Genomic DNA, 24,681 nt, shown 5'->3' with positions numbered 1-24,681 from the left:
AAAACCATTCAGGTTTCAAGTATATAACTCAGCAAACATCATCTGCATCCTGCATCTGTGCCCACCCCCCAAAGTCGTCTCTTTCTGTTCCCATTTACTCCCTTTGCCCATTTTCACCTCCCCACCTCCCTTTCCCTCTGGCTAGTACCATACTGTTGTCTGTGTCTTATGTGTCTCAAATACATACATACATATATATATATATTTTTAATTCCTTCACCTTTTCTCACCCAGCACCCAACCTCCCCTTCCCTCTGACTCCTCAATCTATTCTTTGTATCTTTTGAGCCTGTTTCTATTTTGTTTGTTAAATTCTTCTGGTCATCAGATTTCACCCATAACTGAGATTATATGGTATTGTTTACAGTTTTAATAACAAGTAGACCACTGTGTGCATTTAACATTTATGGAGCATGTGTTATGTGCCAAGCACTTTTTTTCAAGGGTTGGATTCGGGTGGACTTATTTAAATTGCATAACTGAAAGTATTATTATCTTTATTTCACAGTTGAGGAAAACTAGGGCACTAGTGTCATTTGTCCCCTCATGTGAAACAGAATGGGGACTTGCCCCTCAGCAGTCTGACTCCTGGGGACAGGCTTTCAGTTGCTCTGTATGGCTTCCTTTCAGAACACAGATAACTGGATCCTGCCACCCACTTCCTGTCTTTGCTCATGGGCCATTGCTTCTCACATCAGTTATTTCTTTTGATCCCACTTGCTTCGGCTCCTGACATTCTTTGTGGCCACCATACAGACCATTTAAGACCACGAGATGGCAAAGACAAGAACTGGGAAGGAGTGGTAGACAAGGTTCGGAGCCAGGCGATAACTTGGGTAGCACCAAGTCTTGGGGCTTAAATACTAATACTAATTTGCATGAGTGGTGGGGAGGAAAGAACCTCTAAAAACTCCCTCCACTATTCCAGGCTGCCTCCTATAATTTACAGAGATGGGAACTGGTGAGGGTGACTGGCCTCAGGATGAACATAGACCCTTTCCACTTTGTTTTTGCAAATACCACACTAGTTTTTTCTTTTTTGTTTAAAAGACAAGCATTAAAGCATGCTTTGGGCTCCTTAGCACCCAAGGGCACAACACCAGGAGCCTGGGCCATAGCTAGGCCATCGCTCACACCCTCAGAGCCAGGGCGACTGCCGGGAGGGGCTGCTTGCTGAAGGCATTGTCTTATGTGTTGCTGGCTTCATTTGGCTTCCCAGCCCTCCACGTCAGAGAAAGAGGAAACCAATGTGGGTACGTGCACGTCAGAGGTGGATTTAACGGCAGGCTCACTGGGCTCACGCCCTGGGCCCCGACTTCTGAAGGGCTCTGCAAAACCCCAACTTTATACTTTTTTCTAATGACACCAAGTTTGGTTTTGTATGTGCAATTTTAACATTAATAGTACATAATATTTTTTATTTATTTAAAAATATGGTTAACATGTATTTTTATTTTCTCTGTCTTTCTTTTTTTTTTAAGGGGCCCAATATTTTCTTCTGTGCCTGGGGCCTCAACTGACCTTAATCCGCTTCTGGTGCATGTACTTGCCCAACTGTTATTTGCCATTCGCTAGTTACAACACCAGATTTACAGAAGATACTGTGGTACAAAGAAAGTAAGGCTCTGATGGGTCTTGGGCAGTAGCTGTCTGGACACCCTGCACAGGCTGGGTTCGATGAACACTCCTGGCAAATGGGAGGTGGCCACTCCAACCATACAAAGAACCATGTAGGACAGAGTGCCTGCTCTCCTGTGCTGTCTAGAAACACTTGGGAGAGCGGCTTCTGGGGTGTGCTCTCGTAGTCACTCTGGTTTAAAGATCGAGACTGACAGTTCCTTTTCAGGAAGGGTTCAGTATGTGAGTAACGGGGAGAAAGAAACCACACACAAATTTCCAGGGCGCTTTGTGAACAGATCCAGTCACTGCTACACAAATAGACATCAAGGGCCTGGCCAAGTTGGGCTGCATTTACCATGGTTACTTATTCAATAGATGTGTTCTACTGTCATTTCAATTTGAAAGTTTATTTTTTTCCCATTGATTTTTATACATTGAGAATAGCACAAATAACCAACAGTTTTTTTTTTTTGCACATTCATTTCCCCTAGAACAAAAAATGAACTTAAAAAAAAAATTGGAACCATGCTATTAGCTCTTTACAAAAGTGAATAAAAAGTTGCTCATTTTAAAGTCTAAAATAAAGTAGAAAGAAGCATTTTTTTTTGTCTACAGTATTTAGCAAACAAGAAAAAGTCCTTAGAAACACAAAAAATTGAAAAAAGTTATTACGGGTATTAACAATATTTTATAATGAAGCTTAAAATCTATTTACATACATAAATACAATTTAACTTTATTGATGCAACTCTTCTGTAAGGAAAAAAAAATGCCAAATGATCAGCCTCACCAATACTGATCTGGCTAAAGGGAGAGGAAAAACTCCATACAAACAAAAACCCAAAACAGTTGTCTACTGTAGGTAAACAAGGCATTTTGTTCAGATGTAAAGAATGTTTTTTGAGACTATTGTTAAACTGACATTTGATGTGTAAAAGACCCAAGCATGTCATTACCCCATCCCAGCCCCCACCTCAGCAAATAAAAACCACCAAAAACTGAAAATCACCAGGACAGAATGTCCCAAGGAAACAGGTATTTCAGGACAGAAATCTGCAATCCGAAATTGCAGGACATTTGAGTGAAACCATTCATTTCCTTTCTAATCAGAGCATTTCTGTTTATCTGCACAGAAACCCTAGGCAGCAGAAAGGCTATTAACTCACTGATTGAAATTTGCCCAGGAAGCCTTCTGTTGCTGCACTTGGACAGCAAGCAGGTCCCAAACGGTTGGCAAAGTCTTTGTTCTGCTGTGAGAAACCTACAAGCAGGAAAACGCTGACTCGCCATGTTCCTTTATGGAAAGGGAGGACAGCAGCTCCTGCCCTGGACATTTGGTGTTTGGGTGGATGGGCGCTATCTCTTTACACAAAGGGAGGAGGGAAGGGAAAAGAGAAAGAGGGAGATATTAAAGGGGGCTGAAAGGGAGAGAAATGTAAGTATTATTAGATAGCGAGAAAAAGAAAAGACTGAAATAAAATATGTGTCCATGTTTCAATTATTATAAATAAGGGCATGAATAAGCAGAAGAGATGGCTTATTTCATTTTTCTTTTCCTGGACCAATGCTCCCAGATATATCCGGTTATTACATTATTGGCTTAAGGGTCTCTCTGATAAAAGGGCCTTAATTTACCTGAAGGCAATGAATGCAATTCCTCAGGGGGAAAAAACACATTAAGTGTGAGACCTATCTCCAAAACAACTAAACTCTGATTTTTTTCTGGAACAATTAAATACCATGTATGCTGGGAAAGGTCTATGAAACACTGAATGGCCAAACCAATGGGCCTACAGCAAAGGCCCAAGCCCTCCTCATACATGGTTTTGACAGTGAAGACTCTTTGCTTCCCTTGTAGGGCGTTAAGCTGATTTTGAGTGGGAATATCTTCAGGTACCAGAATTGAACCAAAAAAAATAAATAAATTTTTTCCTTCATCCCTACCCCCGCCACCCCTCATCCAACATTTTATCAGGTCAGATATGGCAACATGTTCTGAGAAGAACATTGAAATTCAATTTGGGGTGAATGGGCAAAGGGTTCTTTACAGAAATGAAAGTTTTAAATTTATTGACATTTAAAGATAATTTTGCTACAAAAAATGTAATATAGAATAAAACATGAAATTGAATTGTGGAGGGCAAATCGTGTCTGAAATGAAAATGGATTTTTTTCTGACTTTCTTCAAGATCTGCCTCAGCTCTTTTCTAGATAAGAATGACCTGACAACACAAACTGCTTTACCCTTTACTCTCACCAAAGTGCTACTGCATCTGTGTAAAAACAATAATCAATATATGCAGGGGTAGGCAAAAGCAGGGTTACAGCTGTTTGTATGGAAAATAATACAATAATAAATAATACAAGAATAAACTCTGTGTTTCACGTACTTATAACTGTAAACCTACTTTTGCCCACGCCTGGATATATAGGAAACTCAAAAGCAAATTGTTTTAAATAAGTTCAGCTGTTTTGCTGCCTGCAGCCAAAGATCTAATTTGAATCCTTAAATTTATTAAAGTAAAAATCAAACACTGTTTTAAAGTCCTGCTTTCAAATACTCTTCAGAGTTGACTTGAAATCATTTCAACTAATCGAAGAGGTACATTAAATAACAACCAGATCATTTTGAGCACACACATGTCAAAATCAACAGTTAGTATTGACGAGCTGTACAACTGCATTCTGACCAAATCCTCCAATAAAAATAGTGCCATGAAATTTACAGTGACAGTGGATCTGTTTGAATTGTAGCCATGGGCAGCACTGGTGACAGGGATCTTTCTTGCCATGCCAATGTGCAGGTACAAGTGCACACCCCCCACAGGGTAGGGTCTCAACCTGTGACAGCAACACAAAGGTGGGTGGTTAAGAAGCAGCATGGGAAGGGGTCCTGGACAGGTGGGAGGAGGGTGTCCCACATGACTCCAGACACAGAGACAAACTGACTTGCTCAGGCCTGGTGTTGGGCTTACCCTATGAAAATTCAGCGGAAGACCTTCAGCTGTCAAAGGCACCCAGTCTAGTCCCTTCCGCTCCCAGCCTTGAAAACAGCCACATTTTGTTGTCTGTGTAAACAAACAGGTACTGCATCAAAGAGTATTTTTCTTGGAGCTAAAAAACCAACTCTGGATTCAGACGATCTCCTTCCTAACCCAGAACCCAGCCTTGAAGGAACTCCTAGATTTGTTCTTTTGGTTCCCACGTAGATTCGGCTCCTCTGCACATAGCTGACTTTGGATTGTTCTGACAAAGCATGTCTGAAATGATCAAGAAACCAGGGAGGGAGCAGAGCCGGAGGCGGAAAGTAAATCCTTTCCGGAGGTGCAATCTCTAGCATCTACTGACCCCTCTGGAACCAGATCTGACCTTCTCCGTTTGAAGGGAGTGGGAGTCAGATATGAGACCCTTTGCTGAGCTTGGCAGAAAATTGTACTTCAGATCTTTGGACTGACCATCAGTATCTAAAAAGCCTTTTAAAAACATTGTTGCATTAGCTACCAACTCGTTTGATTAACATTAAAGGAAGTTTAATGTAAACAATATTTAGATAACCAAGTGATCACATTACACATCCTTTCTTTTCCCCAGCCTTCTTCAATGTGATACATTTAACTTTGGCTACTATCAAAAACAATAAATGTAGTACTTGATATTTTTCTTCTTAATATAAGTACATTTAAATAATAAAAAAGTATCAACACATAAGTAAGAGTCTAAACATCAAGATATATAAATATCTAGGGATTCCTTGTGGGAATACAGTAGTTAAAAATGACCCAAAGCTGTAGCTGTTTCTTAAAAAAAAAAAAAAAAAAAAAAAAAAAAAAAAAAGAAAACCCAAAGAACAACTACACAAAGTCCAAGAGGAAAGTTAAATAAAAATTACAGGAAAAAGAATCATATTTCTTTCAATTGTCATAGCAAGAAAGAAGCAAGCTCAAATTTATATATATATATATATATATATATATATATATATATATATATATATATATATGTATAAAAATAAAAACCACCCCAAATGCAAACACGCATTTTGCAATTCATAAGGTGCTGGAAAAGAACATTAAAAATATGAATTCAATGCCAAACAGGAGGAGTTGCATCTTTCTACCCCCACCCCCAAACAAAAATTCCACTCTTTGGAATAAACAACTTGGTTAAAAAATGAAGTCAGGGTATAAAATCTTTCTTTTATTCACAGCATTGCTAAATCAGAAGCATTCACAGTTTCCCTCTGGCATCTTCCTGTGTGCCTCCCGGCGCGTCCACGTGCTGGAGTGGAGTCGAGAGGGCTGACGTGGAGGCGGCGGCCTGGGGCCGGCCGGGCGCGGTCCCAGAGGGTGCGCAGCAGCCGGAGGACTGGCGGACAGGCGGGCTCAGTAGGGCCGCCACACGGCCTCTTCCAGGCGCGCGGCGGGCGCCATGTTGGTGGGGGAGTTGCTGTGGCTGCCCTCGGCCTCCACCACGTCGCTCTGGTTGGGGAGGCTGGGGTTGAGCAGTGCAGAGCCGGTGGACGCGTTGGTGCAGGGCGGCAGGATGCGTGGTGGAGAGCGCTCGCCTCCTACCATGGAGAACTGGTAGGAGCCGGCGGAGGCGCCGTAGTACAGGTGGTAGGAGGGCGAGCTGGTCTGGAAGGGGCCGCCCTGCGCCTGCGACGAGCCGGGGTAGGGCGGCGGCAGGTACGTGTGGTAGCGCGTGGCCGAGCTCATGGCTGACATGCCAATGCCGATGCCCGAGGTGACGGGCGTAGGAGAGTAGGTGAAGGCGCCAGGGTAGTGCATACGAGGGTCTGAGATGGAGGGCAGCGCCGGGAACTGGCGCGGGTCGCCGAAGGCCGTCAGGTCCGGAGCCGCTGCAGGGCGGGAGAACATCATGAGAAGGGAATGCTGGGAGACCTCCATGCTGCTCTGCCACCTGCCCCTGGATGATTACCCAGAAGGCTACTGGACAGAACCACAGATTACCCAGAATGCTACTGCACAAGGCCGCGGATTACCCAGAATGCTACTACACAGGAACTCGCATTACCCAGAATGCTGCTGCTCAGGGTGCTGGGAAATAATTCAGAATGCACATGCCCAGGAAAGTGGAAGATAAGCTAGAAGTCTGCTGCCTAGGACACTGGAAGATAACCCAGAATGCTGATGCCCAGGGAGACAGTATGGTAATATATAGTAATAAAAGATAATATATGCTATCAAGTAATAGAATATGGTGCTAATAAAGCATAATACCATAGATATAAGTATGATCTGTATAGTACAGATGTCGTACAGAATGTGTGTAATACAGATATAGTATTGATATAATCCTGGGGTTGGGAAAACAGAGTCCATGGGTCAGAACCAGCTGTGTCAATTTTTGTGTGGCCCACAGGCTAAGAATGAGTATTACTTTTTTAAGTGGCTATAAAAAATATATTTCCTCACATGAAAATTATATGAGATTTGAATTTCAGGGTCCATACATAAACTTTTATTGACATCAGCCTTACTCATTCTCTTCTCTGGCTGCTTTTGAATTACCTCTGCTTAGTTCAGTGGTCACGACAGGTACCTTAGGGCCTGGAAAGCCTAAATCATTTAGTTTCTGGCTCTTTGGAAAAAGATGATGGCCAACCCTCTAAATAATCAATATATTAATGTATTGATATTAATATAAGTTTAGTCTCTGGTATTAATATAATTTAACAATATATAATTTATAACACTATAGAATAATTGCAAAGGGTAATGGATGCATTAGTAAATTCATATTAGTAGATCATATCATGATGCATAAAATGATATTGTATTATAACAATACTAATATAGAATAACATTATAATACATTGCACATAATATTTAGGTTGAATCATAAGAAATTACCATTTCATTAGGCCTCAAACAGTTCAAAATTGGCCATTTCCTGTGAGTCAACCTATACATACCACTGTAGTGATGAGTGAATGTGAGTGAATACCAATACCACTGTTTTTCCTCACATCTAGCAGACTGGTTCCAAACTAGTCAGCCTCCATTTCACTTGTCATTCTGTATTATGTGCTTCACTGGCTTGTTAACATGAGTGGCTACAGGACCTTGATTTATCTATTCCGTTTTGTACATGTTGAAATTTTACCAGGAATGGCAAAGCTTTGTCCATAAAATTCATCTTTTAGAATTAGGCATTTACAGTCTCACAGGCTGGCTCTGACTATACTTCGTGGCATCCCTGTGCATTTTTCCTAACCACAAGCTACCCTTGGGAACTACTAGGGGTTTTGGGTGTCAGGGAAGGCTTCCTGTGTCCTGTAGACTAGAGTGTCTCAGAAGTGGCACTGTTGACCAGTCCTTGCCCAGACAGTTATTTGTTGGGGTGTGGAGGGCTGTTCTGTGCCTGCAGGATGTTTGGCAGCATCCTTGGCCTTTGCCCACAGGGTGCCAGTAGTGTCCCCACTCCTGGAATTGCGACACCCAACAATGTCACAGATACTACCAAATGTCTTGGGGCGAGGGGCGAAGAGGAAACCCTCTCCCTGATCCCATGCCGCTTTGAGAACACACACTGTAGATTTAGGGTGTTGTCCTGGGGTAGTTTCTCTTTCTCAGTATTTATTCATGAAATGACCAGGTCAGGCCTAGAGTCTTTCATTAGCAAACTCAGAGACGGCAACAAAACAGAGCAGAGGCAAGAATGAAATGTTTTAAAATTTGTTAAGTTCTCAAATCAACATACAAAATAACTCTGTGCTCAGGATGGCATGTGACCTCTTGTGTTCAGGCAGATAGAGAAACTTGAAGGAGCCAAAAGCTTGCCCTGAAAGGAAAGCTCCCAGGGTGGATTAATCTGGTTTTGGAAGGCATCGGCCCTTAATCAACTTCCTCATATTTCAAGCCTATTATTCCAGCAGGGAGAGCTAGTGTGTTTCTCTCCCACCCTTTCTCTCCTTCTTTCCCTTTTCTCCCCACTCCCTCCTCCCACTCTCTAGTGGTTTTTTATTGCTCTAACACATTTTTAAAAAATGACCTCCTCTGTAAATTTGGGGTGAATGTGATGAGGTGATATACTCCTCATCAGAGAGGTAATTAAAGTTTATAGAAACCATCGAAGTCTGCAGCAAATCTCTGCACTAATGAGGAAACCAGGAGTCTGACTTTCAAACAAACACTCCTGTTAATCTTTTCTAAGCGAGTCAGACATGTGGGCAGGGAAAAAGTTGTAAACTGACAGTGCTTCCAGGGCTGCCCTTCCATGGCCACTCTCTGGTTTGTCCTGAAGCCAGGCCGCACCTCATTCCTCAGGGTTTGTCCCTGCCCGTTCGCCAGGGCCATCTGTGAGCAAGCTGTGTGTCACTTGTTTTTGCTCACATGGAGAGCTGTGACATGTTTGAGAGTTAACAGGAAGCTTTACTCCATTTTTCCAGTAAGATTTATATAGTCTAGGGAGAAGCCGAGGTAGGAGGAAAAGCATTAGGCAAATACAATCAATTTGTTTTCATCTGATGCAATCCTTGGGACACAAATAAATGACTCCGCCCATTACTCCTCTTGCTTCATTTGCCCTGAGACAAAAAGGTGAATCTGCTGGAAAATGAATGAAAGGTCACCCTGTTTCACGGCAGTGTCTGGACATGTCCTGTCAGTCTGTTCCAGCTACTGCGTGGTAACCTGGTGATGGTACCAAGTTACTGGAATCCCAAGTGAGTCCATAGTTTGTCACAGACATAAATGGAATGATGCTGTGGTTTCAGCTGTCAGGGGAAAAGAGTTGTTTCACTTGTGGGCAGACTATCTGAAAGATCTTAAATATTGCCTGCGATTCTCCTTCTGTCTCTATAACAACAATCTCTTGCTACAAAAGGCCATTCATTTCGTCAAATTATCCTTTTTACACACATTTTGATAAGATAACTTTGGCCATTTAGATATGCTCAGATTCAAATGATTTATTCAAATATTTGTTTTCATTTTTACATCCAGTCTGATACCCCCACCAAGCCTTGTCAGTCACACCTGGGGCAGCTCATTTGTCCTTCTGGCTGGCCCAGTGCCCCCTTATTCAACTCCAGTGTGGAGGCAGGAGGCAGACTCCTGATAGGCACAGGGAGCTTTTAAAGGGTAGGAAATCTGGGGATTAAGGGGTTCAGGTATTTTAGTTGGAAATGTTTCCCCACTGATGGGGCTAAATATTTGCCGTGACAGCTCAAGTCTCCATTCTGCTGTGTGACATGGATGAAAGCAGCCCCACTCTGGGCCCCTCCCACTGCCCCCAAAGGATTAAACAGCCTGAGCAGATAATGGCCGCCTTAAAAGGATCTTTTGCATGACTCAGAATAATGCATGCTGTCTGTCGCTCAGGTTGGCAGCTAAACATTAATTTCTTAAAAAAAAAAAGAAAAAAGAAAAAAAAAAAGCAAAGAAAACCTCCAGATGACAACTCTTTTCAGACAAGGTGTGGAGTCTGTCTGCAAAGTCAAGAGAGAGACAGACAGAGCAAGTCCCCCTCGCAGAAGGAAGCCCAGGTGGGGCTGGGGTCTAGAAGACTGGCCGAGCACAGAACTGGCGGGTGGGGTTCAAGGGAGAAGCAGGCTCAGAGCAGTGCTGGGTTCTCCAAGCTGGGGCCAGGCAAGCACTTGAATGTATCCCAACCCCCTCCTGCCCAGAGCAATGACCGTGTTTTCAGGCCTGTGCCCCAGGCTCAGCCTCAGGGGGAGATCTGCTCAGGTGAACAACATCTACCATACTGTTGTTTGCAGTTCTCTCTGATCCTCGCTCCACGACAGGGGAGGATCATTTTGGAGTGTAGAAATGGGACCTGATTTGTATTTACTTCACACCTCATGCCATCAAACATGCCTCACGTCCTTTCTTCCTCCTTGGGTAACTGAACTCCAGGTTCTTCAGAAAGGCAACTGTGATGCGGGACTTGGGAGTGAGTGCTCATGGTGCTCATTTTTTTAAAAAAGAAAGTCACCCTTATATTTGAACACTGATCATTTGGAGCAGTTGGCCCCAAGGGTTCTTGGACTATAAGGTTCTGATCTCGGGTTCTGACCAAGTTATAAGTTTTATGCAATGAATTCAAGGGACAGAACCACAGCCGGGACATTCCCAAGGAAAACAGTAATTGTTTCAGATGCAGACCACAGCCAGCCGGTGGGCACAGCAGTGCCACTAATCAATAAAATGTAACAATTGCCTTTGGAATCAAACTGTTCCCAAGGGAACAGAACTTCTGAAACAACAGGCTGTACAGATGTCATAATTCCTGTGCCCCTTCCTCAGCTCAGTAGTGCAGCCAAAAACCATGGGAACACTGGGCAAGGCTGTCCTATTTCACTGTGGTGCCCAAGAACGCCTGAAGGCGGCAGCTCTCAACTGAGGGCAGCTTTGGCCCTCAGGACATTGGGCAAGGTCTGGAGACATTTTTTGTTCGTCAAGGTGGAGAGGCGTGTGGTACTGGAATCCAGAGGCCTGAGATGCTGCTAACTATCACACACTGCACAGGACAGCCTCCCCCCCCACCCCACCCCCCCAACAAAGAGTTCTCTGGCTCCAAACAGCAGGGCTGATATTGTGGGGAAGCTGAGAAGAAGCAAAAGCATTCAGTGAAATCTCAGTTAATCACGATTGTCTGGACAGCACAACATCCTACAACGTTTAAAGTGCCAGACATGATGCCTCTGCCCCTTTGCCTGCCCCCTAATCTGCTATAATCTGATCCCAAGGATAAAAAAAGCAAAACAGTGTCCCTCCGTCCCCCAGCCCAAAACACACATGAAGTGTGTCTGCAGGCTGCAGAATGCTGGAGTTCTCGGAGCTGTTTTTACAGTTTGGTCCAGCTCCGATTTCAAAGCTTCAAATGGAGATTTTCTTCTTTTTTCTGTCAACAAAGGAATTTTTCTCTGTAACTCCAATTTCCCTGCCCACAAGCAAAGGTAAGTGCCAAGCCCAGAGGTCTCATAGGTTAAATGACTAATCGTTAATGAGCTCATATTAACAACAATTATGCTAACCACGACACCTGAGCTTCCACTGTTCCTCTAACCTGGTAGGAGTAGCTCTTACTGGGAAATGTCTCATTTGGGGTATATTTGCTTCCTGTTCCACAAGTACCCCACAGTGCTATTCACATGACCTGGGAAGACACGTCCACACCTGATGGACCAATCCTATCTGAGTTCTAGAAGCTGACTTCTTTGGCCTCCTATGTTATTATTAACCTTTCAGCTGCCACCTTTGCTTGCAAAACATGAGAAATCCCAAAAAGTCCACCTCTCTAAGCCACTTCTGCCTCTCTGTCCATGACCTCGGCCTCTCGGTGTCCAGGGAAATCAGTGCGTGGGGTGGGACTTAGAGCTAGACAACATTGTCTTTAAATCAGATCTTATCCAATTAAAAACGACTGCCAGCCCCTTTAGGCATCTCCTCTGGTCTCTCGAACCTTCTGCTCTAGCTCAAGGTCAGAATGTGTTCCCAAGTGGCTTACTTGAGAGTCGACTGGAAATCTCTGCAGAGAGGGTTGTCATGCCACTGGCCCGTCCAGGTGAGATGGGCGTCGCTGGGTGTACAGAAGGAGAGGCGATGGATCCCAGATACTGGTAGGACTGATCGTAGGACCATGGTGGGGATGGCTGGATCTGCCTTGTATCTGCAGAGAATCAGGGAGGTCTGTTATATGTAGAGTTGAGGGGATATTTTTTTTTTTTAAAAGTATTTTAATAAGAAACTAATCACTTTTGTTTCAGTATGTCACGTGTGCGGCCTGTTCACCAGCGTCTAATCAGCCTACTTAAGTTAAAGTATGTGCTTTTGTTTGATCATTTCTCCCCCTAAAGATACTGAAATATAGTTTATGTTCAGTCCTTGAAGATTTTCCTTTGGCAACTGCTTCTCCCAAAGGTTTTATTTAAATCCTGCGAATAATGACGAGAGGCATTGCGTGTGCTTTCGAATGAAGGTAGAAATGTTAATGTCAAAACTGTTGAACTACAGCACGTGTTGATGGCCCAGACAATTGCAGCTTTATCAATAATGACAATCACTGATCACCATCAGAAACAGTTGACAAAACCCAGATGGTCACCTGTCTCTCTGTGCTCAGTAAGCAAAGTAGAATGTAGAGGTTATTTTTTTGACCTTTGGTAAAAATATTCCGCAACATTTTAAATGTTTTATATGTAGGTGACTTCTCTGCCCAGGATGATAGAAAAGCCCTGGCTGGGAAGCTGGCACTGCGGCCTGATGACAGGGTCACAGGCCAAGCAGTGCAGGGCCGGCTCTGTCACCCCAGAGCAACAAGGCATCCTGCGTCCTTTCCAGGGCAGAGCGTCAAGCAAGTATTTTATAGATTGCCATTAAATGAGGCCCGGATAGAGGAGAGACAAATGTCGGACTTCAGAAGGGTTGGGGGGAAAGGATTTTGTAAATTGACTCCAGCATTCATAGGAGTCAGTTTTCAAAAGCATCACGCTGTTTGCGATTGAAAAGGAGGAGGAAAAAAAAAAACCCTTTATTTTTAGGCAGAATATGTAAGAAAAGTTAGACTGAACACTGTCCCACCACAAGAACACTTGACATTTCTTTAGGGTTAAATATTAATTTTCTCTTTGTGTCCCACCTTCTTCATGGATACAGATAACAGCACACTATACTAACTCCTCCCCGGGTCCTCACAGCCAGGGCTTCCTAATGCTGGGAATAAACCTAGAAAGAACACGTTCTTTGGAAAATACCAGGGGTAAGTTTTGTAGGTGCCATGACATATAACTTTTATTCTTGTTGGTGATAAAATATTCCGATGTGCCCCACCGGGGCTTGCCGGTTTCCAAAAGCAGTTTGCCCCTTTTCTACTTACCTCTTTGAAGCTGTCCTTGTGGACAGTGGGATTGGAGACCCATGTCGTCTTTCTCATCTTTTCCTGACAACCCCCTCGCCCTTTCCCTCATACGGAGCAATTTCTTCCTTAAACCTGGGCAGATATTTTAACCTAGAATCTTTGAAATCTAATTTTACTGTTAAAGTTTTCATTTGATTCTGAATTTTAGAGAATTTGAGGAGCTGACGAGGAATAAGAGAGCTGGTTCATTCTGAAGTCTGAAAATTAACCGTCTGACTACATTAAGGGTTCCTCTGCATCTCACAGCTAACAGGGCTCCCAGCAGTCAAAAGCAGGTAGTTACTGCCAGTTCTTCTAGAGTCCCACACTACTACATGGAGTTTGTTCCAAGTGGGAAAAAAAAAAAGAATACTCAGATATTTTCTGTAAGAGGTGCCTGTGTCCTAGCCGCATACATCTGCTAAGTGGATCTATAGTGCTCAGATAGTTTAATCATTTAAAAAGCAAACAAAAGAAGTTTTATAATTATCATAAAGCCCTCCAGGCTGTGAATTGCGGTACGGTAACTCATGCCTTGTGTAGACAGCCCAGCACCCCTAACCCCATGTCTAAGCCACGGTAAGCATAGAGTATTACACTGTGATTCATGCTCTGTCATGTTTTACTGTAGTGAAAAGTCCTGCTGTGCTTTTCTGAACTCATAATTAAGCCATGCCAACGTTGCATAATGTTTCTCAGCCTTTTAAAAATATGCTTTAGTAAAATGATCTTTATGATTAAAGTCTAAGTTCTACAATTTTTTTTTAACACAGGGTTTTAGGTTCAACATCTTCTCACTTCACACCACAACTCAGCTTTCCAGGGTTAGAGGGGAGATTGCACTAAACACCCAAAGGACCCCCCAGCCCCCGTGATCAGTTTTCATTTATGTGACCGTGGCGAATGGCAGAGGTGGGCCGGAAGGCGGTGATGATGAGCTTCTTGTGTCGTGTGTTTGGGTGTTTTCTTTTTCTATGTGTATTATTAATTAAAAAAAAATTAAAACAAATACTGAGGGCCAGTAACGTGGTGGATGCCGAGGTTAGAATTCAGTTACCATTCTTGCTTTGACGGGGCCCACGCGGATGTATGAAGGAAAGTGTGGAAATGGCAGTGCAGCTAGCTGCCCCAGTCACTGAACTGAGAGTTGAGAGAAGTGTCTGGGTGGTGGCTGACCCTGGATTACTTGCTTAGGGCTTTCTTATTCTCAGCAGAGAAAGGAGATGATCTTTAAGCATCTTCCAATGGTGCCAGAGCAGGACTCTTAACTGACACAGGGCCTAGGCAGTATTTCCCTGCTTAACTTGTATGTGACGCAGAGTTAGGGAAGAAGCAGGGAGGTGTGGATGAGGAATGGCGCTGTAGTAATAACTGTGTTCTGGGAGGAGGAAGAAGGCAGGGAGAAGCGGGGGCTGATGTCAGTCATTCTCCAGAGAGCAGGGCTGCTAGTTGACAGAGGGATTGCTCCTGGTAAGACCGCCCATCAGAAAGAACAGAAGTTTATTGAAAATTTACTGTGTGCTGGGCATGCTCTTAGTTAGCTGATGAACAAGACCTGTAGGGTTCTTGTCCTATTGGTGCTTATACTGTGGTAGCAGGGACAATCCCAGGACTGTAGGAAGCTTGGAATAGCTTCTTCCTATTGCATTTAATCCTTAGTGCTGAGAGTTGTTTCATTCATTCATTCACTCATTCATTCATTTTTTCATTCATTAATGGAGTCATGAAGTTACTCATTTCCTCATTCACTCATGTTGTCAACAATTTACTAGGGCTACTGTTTTGGGGACTCAGTAGCAAGTGGGGGATCAGCCTTGCCTTCAGGAATACTCACTAGTGGGGGACCTATGGGCGGCATCAGGCAAACTGCTGGATTATCTGTGGAATCTAGACTTGCACACAGCTGTCTCCACATTAGAGATAAGAACCCAGTGCTGAGAGGAGCACCCTGAGAGGAGCACAAGAGGGAAAGCACTAATTTAAGTCAGAGCAAGATTTCAGTCTGAACCCTGACTTCACCATAAACTAGTGATGCGACCTTGGGAAGTCACTTGTCTTTTCTGATACACAGTTTCCTACCTCAGAGGGTGATGGAGACAGAAGTGAGATAAGCTGTATAAAGCAAGTGCCATAGTTTTGGGTCATAGTGAATGCATAGTGAGTAGTTTTTATGATTGTGTTACTAGAAAGGAAAAGTAATCCACACCAAGGGGCCTGACTGAAGTTTACTGGTCAGGCCACACAGCCTCGCTCTGGGCGAGGCTCCGGTGATGTGGCTGTTCACTGACAGACCCAGAAATGAAATGGTAGAGAGCCAAGGGAAGTGGGGATTTGAGGATGGAGAAGGTGGGGATTTGACCTCAACCAGTCCGCATTTCCATGAAAGAAACTACTGGATTAGAAAAATCTAAATTTGAGCCTTTCCGCATCCTGTCTTTTTCTCCAGGGCTCATAAAGTGTTGCTGCAGCCATGTTTCTGAGGCCATTTTGTGATGGTTTATTTTCAGCTTTTTTGATGATCAAATAATGGGTGAAAAAAAGCCCCTCTAACCATGGTAAGCCCTAGTCCCTTCCCTTTGAAATGAGGTCAGAAAAGGAGGGGTTATGGATTGGGTGGGGCTGAGGCTAGTGGTGAGCTCAGCGGTGTCCATGTCATGTAGCATTCAGGAAGGAAAGAAGAAAGAGTGCTTTAACTTGTGATGCAACAATATCAAAATGTCTCCAGAGCTAAAAAAAATGACCCTATCCCATTTCATGTCACATGTTCTGCTGTTTCCGATTTCAGCTCTGAAACGTAAGGAGTTTGGGAGTCATCGCTTCCATCTTCGTGATAAGGAAGAAGCTAAATAAGCTGAGAACCCACGACTTTTCTTGAGTCTGTGAGAGAACTGAGGTCGCAGAGCAAACTGCCAGCTGAGATCTCGAGAGGCAGTTGCAAATGGACAGCCACACTGAGGTCTGCTTCCTGGGAAGGAGTCATGGGGAGCATGGCCTGGGAGGGACACTTACATGGTACTTTTGACGAACTGTTGGAGGCTGAGTGTATTCTAGTATGAGAGAAACGCCTGGGGTTATAGTTGGAGGATGTGTTGGAGATGCTTCTCTGGGTTTTTCATTCATGAACTCCTCCAGGTTCTCACAGGTCCAGTATAAAAACTGGGTTATAGCTAATAGAGCTACAAGACTATTTAAGGACAAGTTCTTAGGGAATCCAAAAGACTGCGATGGAGACGGAAACAGGGACTTTAGCAGAGCTTGAAGCTTATGGCACCTGCAGCTACAGCAAACATCAAACAGCTTGACTCCTAGCTGGGTGAACTTGCACTCTCACACCAAAAGCCTGTTTACCTGATACATCATGTCCAACTTCCAAATCAGGGATAATGAGGCATGCCAAAGGGCCAGAAAAGACAGTAGGAAGGGACAAAACAAGCATCAGACCCAGACTCAGATGTGACCTCGAGTTTGGAATTACCAGACAGGGAATTTCACTGTGATTAATATGTAAAGGACTCTAACGGGAAAAGAAGACAGCATGCAAGAAAATGTGGATAGTGTAAGTAGAGAGATGAAAACTAAGACTGAAGAGAACATCCTAGAAATGAAAGATACTGTGACAGCGATGAGAAGTGCTTTGGGTGGGGCCATCCACCCAAAAGCTGAGGGGAAAGAAAATGAGCTTGAAAATATGTCAGCAGAAACTTACCAACAGAAAGGTAAAGAGAAAAAAAGGAGACAAAAAGATCTATAACCTTTGGGACAGTGTGTGTGTGTGTGTGTGTGTGTGTGTGTGTGTGTGTGTGTGTGTGTGTGAGAGAGAGAGAGAGAGAGAGAGGGAGAGAGAGAGAGAGAGAGAGAGAGAGAGACAGAAAAAGGGACAGATAGGGACAGACAGGAAGGAGAGAGATGAGAAGCATCAATTCTTCATTGCGGCACCTTAGTTGTTCAACTTGGGACAATTTCAAAAGGTGTAAAATGCGCATAGTGGAAATACCAGGAGGAAAAGGAAGAGAAAACAGCATGGAAGAAACTGTCATTGGCCAAGAATTCTATAAAACTAACGACAGACACCAAACCACAGATTTAGGAAGCTCACAGAATATCAAGCAAGCCAAATACCAAATAATCTACATTTAGGCCTATTGGATTGAAACTGCGAAAAATCAAAAGACAGAGAAAAGCTCGAAAGGAGCCAGCAGTGAGCAGGAAGGGGGCACGTTAAATAGAGAGTAATGTTAAGAATCACTGTAGACTTCTCTTCAGAAACCATGCAGGCAAAAAGAGAAGATGGTAAATATTTAAAATGTTGAAAGGAAAAAAGCCACCAACTTAAGCCACCAACCTAGAATTCTATATTCAGCAAAATGAACCCCCAAAGGCACAGGAGAAATACATCCTCCAACAAACAAAAACAGAGATAATTTATCCAGCAGACACACCCTGCAGGAAACAGAAGAATTTCTTCAGGGAAAGAAAAATAATGTGGGTCAGAAAGTCAGACCCACATAAAGAGCGAGCGAACCTCAGAGAGAATAAGTGAAGGTAAAATAAAGTCTTATTTTTCCCATCCTTAACTGATTTCAAAAGATCACTTTCTGTTTAAAATGATAACAGTAGTAATGTATGGGGAAATAATGACATATGGAAAGTGAGATGAATGACCGGTAATGACAGAAATGGGAAGAAGTGATACAGTGTTACATAGTGGTGACTGAAGAGTCGCTATACATGTATCATGCAACTCCAGGGGCAACTAAAACATTTAGAAAGTATAATTGTCACTCTAAGAGAATAGACAAAATGAAATCACATAAATGCTGTTAAAACCAGAGAATGCAGGAAAAAAGGGGAAAAAACAAGTGCAAGAAACATAAAACAGTTAACAAACATGGTAGATGTTATTATAATTACATAAGTAATCACCTTGGATATGAATGGTCTAAATCCACCAGTTAAAGGACAGAGATTGTGAGAGTGAATTAAAAACAAGACTCAACTTTAGTGTTGTCTATGAGGAACCCAGGTTAAAGGCTCAGGCTAAGAGGAAAGGGATGGGGAAAGACAGACTGTGCTAACACCAAAAGGAAGCCAGTGTAGCTCTACTGATTTTATAAAAACTGACTTCAGAAGAACGGACAACTTCAGGGACACCAAGGGGAAACACATGATGATAAAGGAATCAATTCTTTAAGAAGATGTAAGGATCTTTACAAATATGCACCTAACAGCAGAGTGTCAAAAAACATGAGCTAAAAACTTTTAGGACTACAAGGAAAATGAGAAAAATACACACACTGTGACAGATGAAGACTTCTGCACCCCTCTGTCAGTCACTGACTGCAAGCAGGCAGAACGTTTGGACAAAGTTCACCTAGCCAATCCTACAAACCAATCTGATCTAACTAACATGATAGGAACATCCCACCCAACAAAAGCAGAATACATATTCCTCTCAGGCTCACAGGGAACACTCGCCAAGACAGACCACACTTAAAACATACCTTAAATTTAAAAGACAAATCATATGCTTAGGCCCTACAGACTGAAACTAAAAAGTCAGTAATAGAACAATAGTTGGACAATAGTCAAACACACGGTGCTTCCACAACACACTTCTAAATAACCTGTGGGTCAAGTAAGAAGCCTAAAGAGAAGTATATTTTGAACTCAATGAAAGCCCAACTCATCACAATTTGTACGATGCAGTGAAAGCAGAGCTTAGAGGGAAGTTTATAGCATCGAATGCATATGTTAAAAAAGAAGGATCCAGAATCCATCATCTAAGTGTCCACCTTAAGAAAACTGGAGGAAAAAAGAGCAAACGAAACCTAAAGCAAGCCGAAGAAAAGGGATAGTAAACATTAGAGTAGAAATCAATGAAGTTGAATATAAGAAAGGGATGAAATCCGTGAAACCAAAAGCTGTTGCTTGAAAAGCTTAAAACATCTTACTTTGTCCTCAAGCTCCCACCAGGCCATGGGAGAGGATGGCCGGAGACACCTGGTTCTCCTCGGACACCTACCTCTATTGGCTTTTTAACTGTCACCCTTAAAACTCAGGTCCCCAACAGCCCCACCTGAGCCTGAGGCCAGAAAGTTACCGTAAGCAGGCCTTTTCTTGGGATATTCAGCTGGCACCTTTCAGAGCCATTTGAAAACAAAGACCAGACAGTTATGTATGCCACGGGGCCCTCGTATCTATTTTTAAAAGAGCCACACCTGCTTGGTGAACACATAAACCATCAGGGCCTAGTGTTTTCTCTGGAGGATTTTCCTCTCTCTTCCAGTGTGGCCGTCCGCAGGGCAGTTCCCAGGGTGCCCTCCCAGTCCACCTCAGTCATGGGTAGCTGCTGTAATGCCTTCTTGGGCGCCTTGGAACACACAACAGGATGTGACTCAGGACTAGGAGATGTGAGTCAGTTTCCAGGGTGATGTGTCAGGGCGAGCCCCAGTGGTGGCCGGCATCTCCTGTCTGGGACCCCTGGAGTCCCTGCAAACACAAGGGGTGCCCCCAGACGACTGGCTGCCATCCCACCTTCAGAACTGGAGGAGGTCAGCTTTCATGGCCCCAGGCTCTGGGTCATTTTCTGCTGTGGAAGAGGCATTTCCTTGAAAGTCTCAGTGCTTTTCCGAAGCACAGTGTCCTTCTCTGGCGTAGGCCGTAAAAAGCGCAACACAGCACAAAAAACAGGGTCCCTGGGGGTGCACCCAGGTAGCAGACACATGATAAGGTTGAGTCAGTTCCCACCAGCTCTGAGTCCTGGAAACACAGAGGTTGTGAAAGACTCTCGTATTTGCCAACGATTTGTCTCCCCTGGCTGCAGACATCTTTGTTAGTCATGGACAGCAGAGATGCATTCATTGTTCTGGCGATTACTCTGCAGGGAACCATCAGTGCCAAGCTAGGGCAGAGACCTGCCCGGGGAACCTGTGTCTTAAATAAAGGCCTTTGGGGTTTGAGGGACCCATCCCTGCAGCTGACGACCAGCTGCCTCTGCGGGGACAGAGGGCGGAACTGTGTGGTCACATCCATCACTCACTGCCTCTGGGACCCAAATTCCGCACCGGTCTGGGAGGCTTCGTGGCTTTGCGGTCAGGCACGCTGGTTCCTAACATCAGAGCAGTTCCCACCCTGGTGGCTCACCACAGCCCTTTTCCTCTCCAACCTCTCTTTCCTCATCACTAAACATGGAGGCAACCAACCTCACCTGCCTCACAGGTGTGAGCGTTAATTAATGTTTGTGAAGCCGCCTTGAGAGCCACAGATGAAAGGCACTCTATAAATGCAAAGTGCCATTGCTCATTAGACGTGCCAGACAGTTCCCAGGGGAAACTGCGCAGCCCGCACTACGAGGCCTCTCCCCTCAGCCAGACCCGTCTGAGACACGTCTGGAGAAGGCTCTGGACTCAGGCATAGTCGTCTCTCAGGAGAGAGTTTCGGAGAGAGGGTGCCGGCTTCTAGAAAAGACAGGGGTTTAGATAACACCTGCATTTTTTGCTCATGCCGTTTCCCTGAGCCAGAGGGCAGCAGCCTGCAAGTGCCCACAGGGTGGAGGGACATGGTTGCAGGGGACGGAAGGGACCTTCAGGTCTCCGCCCTGTCCTCCTGCACATTGTTAAATGCCCACTGCAGACACCTGTCTCGTAAAGGTTTTCTGCACCCTCACTACCTGCACCTCTGCCCCCTCCAGGCCAGGATCTCATGGGCACAGGGAGAACAGGCTGTGAGGCCATGTGGTCAGGACCATGCCCAAAGAGGGCGCGGGGATGCTCGCTCTGCTTTGGTGGGTGTTGGCCCCAAACTGGCCCAGTATTGGGAACCCTGTTCCTCAGGGAGCCAGAAGACTCTGAAAGAGAGCATGACAAAGGCAGATTTGGGGGTTTTAGAGATTAGGACCGAGCCCTGGCTTCCCCCCACTCACTATGCTGAGGCAGGTACCTACACCCCTCGGACAGTTTCCCCATCAGGAGGAGGGGTGCCTTGGAGGATGGACTGATCCTGAGCTTCCTCATCGTCAGTGCAGCACCTGTCCTCTAGTGAGCAAGTCTCCTCCCCCCAACCCTTCAGAAAAAGATCCTGCGTCCCTAGAGCGCTCGCTCTGTGCCACCGGGCAGAGCCGCATTACCCACACAGGACAGCGCTCCACGTGAGGAAGGAGGGGGCCTCAGCTCAGCAGCACCACCAGGGAAGAGCCCTTCCTTAGCCAGCCAGAGATCGAGGGTGCAAAATGTCCCCGACCCCCTCACGAAGGACAACATGATTTCACAATCCTCATGTGTGGCATTCCAGCAGGGTGCTACCAGGCTGCTAAAGGGAAGTATGAGCCCTTTCTACTCTGGGCACCAGCCTCCTTCAGAGAAAGGATCACAACAACTTGGTCACCCCGCAGAAGGCAGCTGCATTGCAGCCACATGGTCAGCATCACAGTGCTGATCAAGGCACAGAAATCCAAAGCTGCATGTTGCCCATCAAGGGGCATCATTCTTACCTCCTGCAGAGGGACCCAGGTGGTAGGGAGGCAGCTCTTGCTTTTTTTTCTTTTTTTTTTCTTTTGTATTTTTCTGAAGTGAGAAGTGGGGAGGCAGATGGATAGACTCCCACATGTGCCTGACAGGGATCCACCTGGCATGCCCACCAGGGGGCAATGCTCTGCCCATCTAGGGTGTCACTCAGTTGCAACCAGAGCCATTCTAGAGCCTGAGGTGGAGGCCATGGAGTCGTCCCCAGCACCCAGGTCAACCTTGCTCCAATGGAGCCTTGGCTGCAGGAGGGGAAGAGAGAGAGAGGCGGGGAAAGGTGGAGAGGCAGATGGGTGCTTCTCCTGTGTGCCCTGGTGGGAATTGAACCTGGGACTTCCACACACTGGGCCGATGCTCTACCACTGAGCCAACCAGCCAGGGCCGAGGCAGCTCTTTTTCTTTTTTTGTATTTTTCTGAAGCTAGAAACGGGGAGAGATAGACAGATTCCTGCATGCGCCTGACCGGGATCCACCTGGCACGCCCACCAGGGGGTGACCCTCTGCCCCTCCGAGGCTTCGCTCTGTTGCGACCAGAGCCACTCTAGCACCTGGGGCCAAGGAGCCATCCCTAGCGCCCCGGCCATCTTTGCTCCAATGGAGCCTCGGCTGCGGGAGGGGAAGAGAGAGACAGAGAGGAAGGAGAGGGGGAGGGGTGGAGAAGCAGATGGGCGATTCTCCTGTGTGCCCTGCCGGGAATCGAACTGGGGACCTCCGCACGCCAGGCCGACGCTCTACCACTGAGCCAACCGGCCAGGGCCGAGGCAGCTCTTTCTTAAGAGTGTCTGTTCCACACTCCCGACGTGGAGGACATTCTGACCTAGGAGGTGGAGGCAGTCCCCCATGCCAAGGGTCCAGTCCCCTTTCTTAACTGCTTGCCTGCTAGAGTGGTGTCTGTGTCAGTATTCTTGGTTTCCCCAGGTGTCGCCTCTGTCCATGCTGTCCTGTCACACTCTTCCTCCCCTACTTGCATCCCCTTCTTGTCTCTCCCAGCCCCCACACATCAGGCCCATGCTCCTAGGATCCCCAGGAGGAGGACCAGGAGGCCAGAGCCCCCCAAGGACCCACCCCTTCTCAACCCGCCTCCCCCAGTACCCTGTCTTTTGTGGGGGCATGGACACCCAGCCAGCACTGTGATTCCTGGGTGTCCTTTCTCCTCCAACACTCGAACTTCCATGACACCCCAGGGAAAGTCTCTGAGTGTACACAAGACAGATTTCTCCCTCTTAGGGGGCACTGTCATTCCGGATGGCCTTTGACTCTTCACTCCTCCCACTGCTCTACCAGAAATGATGGATCCTGGAAGCCTGTGCTCCTCACACAAGGAGGGGCCTCACCCCTCCCACTGGGGACAAGGGACATGTGACTCGCTGATTTGCTGGCTGCTCTGTTGGTGACCTCCAAAAGGCAGCAGGAAAGGTGGCCTTGAGCTCAGCATCGTCCTTCCTTGCTATAACTCAACATCCTACAGACCCACCAGCTCTGGCTTCTTCACAGGTTTCCAGCGATGTCGTGTCTGTTATGCTTCCTAAACTCAATTCATAAAAAGCCCCTGAGGAACAGCTCCCTTATACTTCTCTGTATGTTTTGAAAATGGCTCAATTACTTAGACTTTCTGCTAGAGCAACAGAATGAGGAAGAAGAGGCCAAACTGTGTCTTTCTCAGGTGGCGGGTTCCTATGCTAGTTTTGGGTTCTTTAGTGTAATTGGGTTTCTCTAGCTTGTGAGCCAGGGGGGCCGATACCTATGCCATCTCCGTTACCAGGTAACCCGCCCTTTGCCTAATGCACCAGGTCCTCTCCCCACCTTGACGTGAGCGCTGCACAGGAGGAATCTGTCCCCTTAGGTCTGCCACCACTTCACACGCCCCAAAGAAGTGACCTTGACGCGAACTAATGGGGATTGCAATAGATGAATAACATAGGTTGCTGAGGTGCCGTTTGAAAGCATGACGGGGACCTTTGAAGATAAGAGCCAAGCGTGCTTTTATAAGCTCATCCCTGGTGCTCTGAATAAAAGATGCAAACTCATAAAGTCAGCTTCATCGTGGGGCGACCTACACTCACAAAGGAATAGCACCTGAACTCCAATCCAGAAAGGCTAAGGGAAATCCACTGGAACACCTTTAAACTCCAACATAGATCTCAACTTAAAAATGGCACGCACGTGCGCACACGCAAGCGTGCGCGCACACAAACACACACACATACTTGGTAACTAGCAGGTCTCTGATGATCTGAAGACTCAGCTTCGTTTATTGACTCAGAGAAAGTAATGGCATTTCAAATACAACCTTCATCAGTAGATGAGGTCACTGTGAGAAAGATGATACTGAGCCCAGCAGTGGGAATTCTCCCTCCAGAGAACCACTTTGATGTACAAGGTCAAGGAAGGCTTTCTCAGAAAAGCAATAGGTTTCCAGTGCCTTGGACTAAAATGGAAGCATTTTTAGAAAAAGTTAAAAGTAGAGTCTGAGAGAGCAGATAACACGAAACTCTTGCTCAACCAGAGGGATGATCAGTGGAGAACAGAGACCCTAGAAATCTAAAGAAGGCCCTGGCTGGTTGGCTCTCTGGTAGACCGTTGGCCCAGGGTGTGGATGTCCCGGGTTTGATTCCCGGTCAGGGCACATAGGAGAAACACCCATCTGCTTCTCCACCCCTCCTTTCCCCCCTCCTTT

General features: G+C 45.5%; 1 protein-coding gene across 4 annotated transcripts in view; it reads right to left on the bottom strand.

Annotated features, from left to right (window-relative positions):
* Positions 1 to 5,610: 5,610 nt before the first annotated feature.
* Positions 5,611 to 24,681, bottom strand: part of RUNX1 (RUNX family transcription factor 1) — a 232,785-nt gene continuing 213,714 nt past the window's right edge. For all 4 annotated transcript variants that reach the window (XM_066370262.1, XM_066370259.1, XM_066370260.1 and 1 more), the window contains 2 exons: positions 12,097 to 12,258; positions 5,611 to 6,478 (listed from right to left, as the gene is read on the bottom strand). In XM_066370262.1, coding sequence (XP_066226359.1) covers positions 6,003 to 6,478; positions 12,097 to 12,258 — 638 coding nt within the window. In that variant the 3' untranslated portion in view covers positions 5,611 to 6,002. The remainder of the gene's footprint in view (positions 6,479 to 12,096; positions 12,259 to 24,681) is intronic.

The sequence above is a fragment of the Saccopteryx leptura genome, chromosome 2, assembly GCF_036850995.1.
Source record: "Saccopteryx leptura isolate mSacLep1 chromosome 2, mSacLep1_pri_phased_curated, whole genome shotgun sequence".
Taxonomy (NCBI): domain Eukaryota; kingdom Metazoa; phylum Chordata; class Mammalia; order Chiroptera; family Emballonuridae; genus Saccopteryx; species Saccopteryx leptura.
This window is presented reverse-complemented; position numbering and strand designations above follow the sequence as displayed.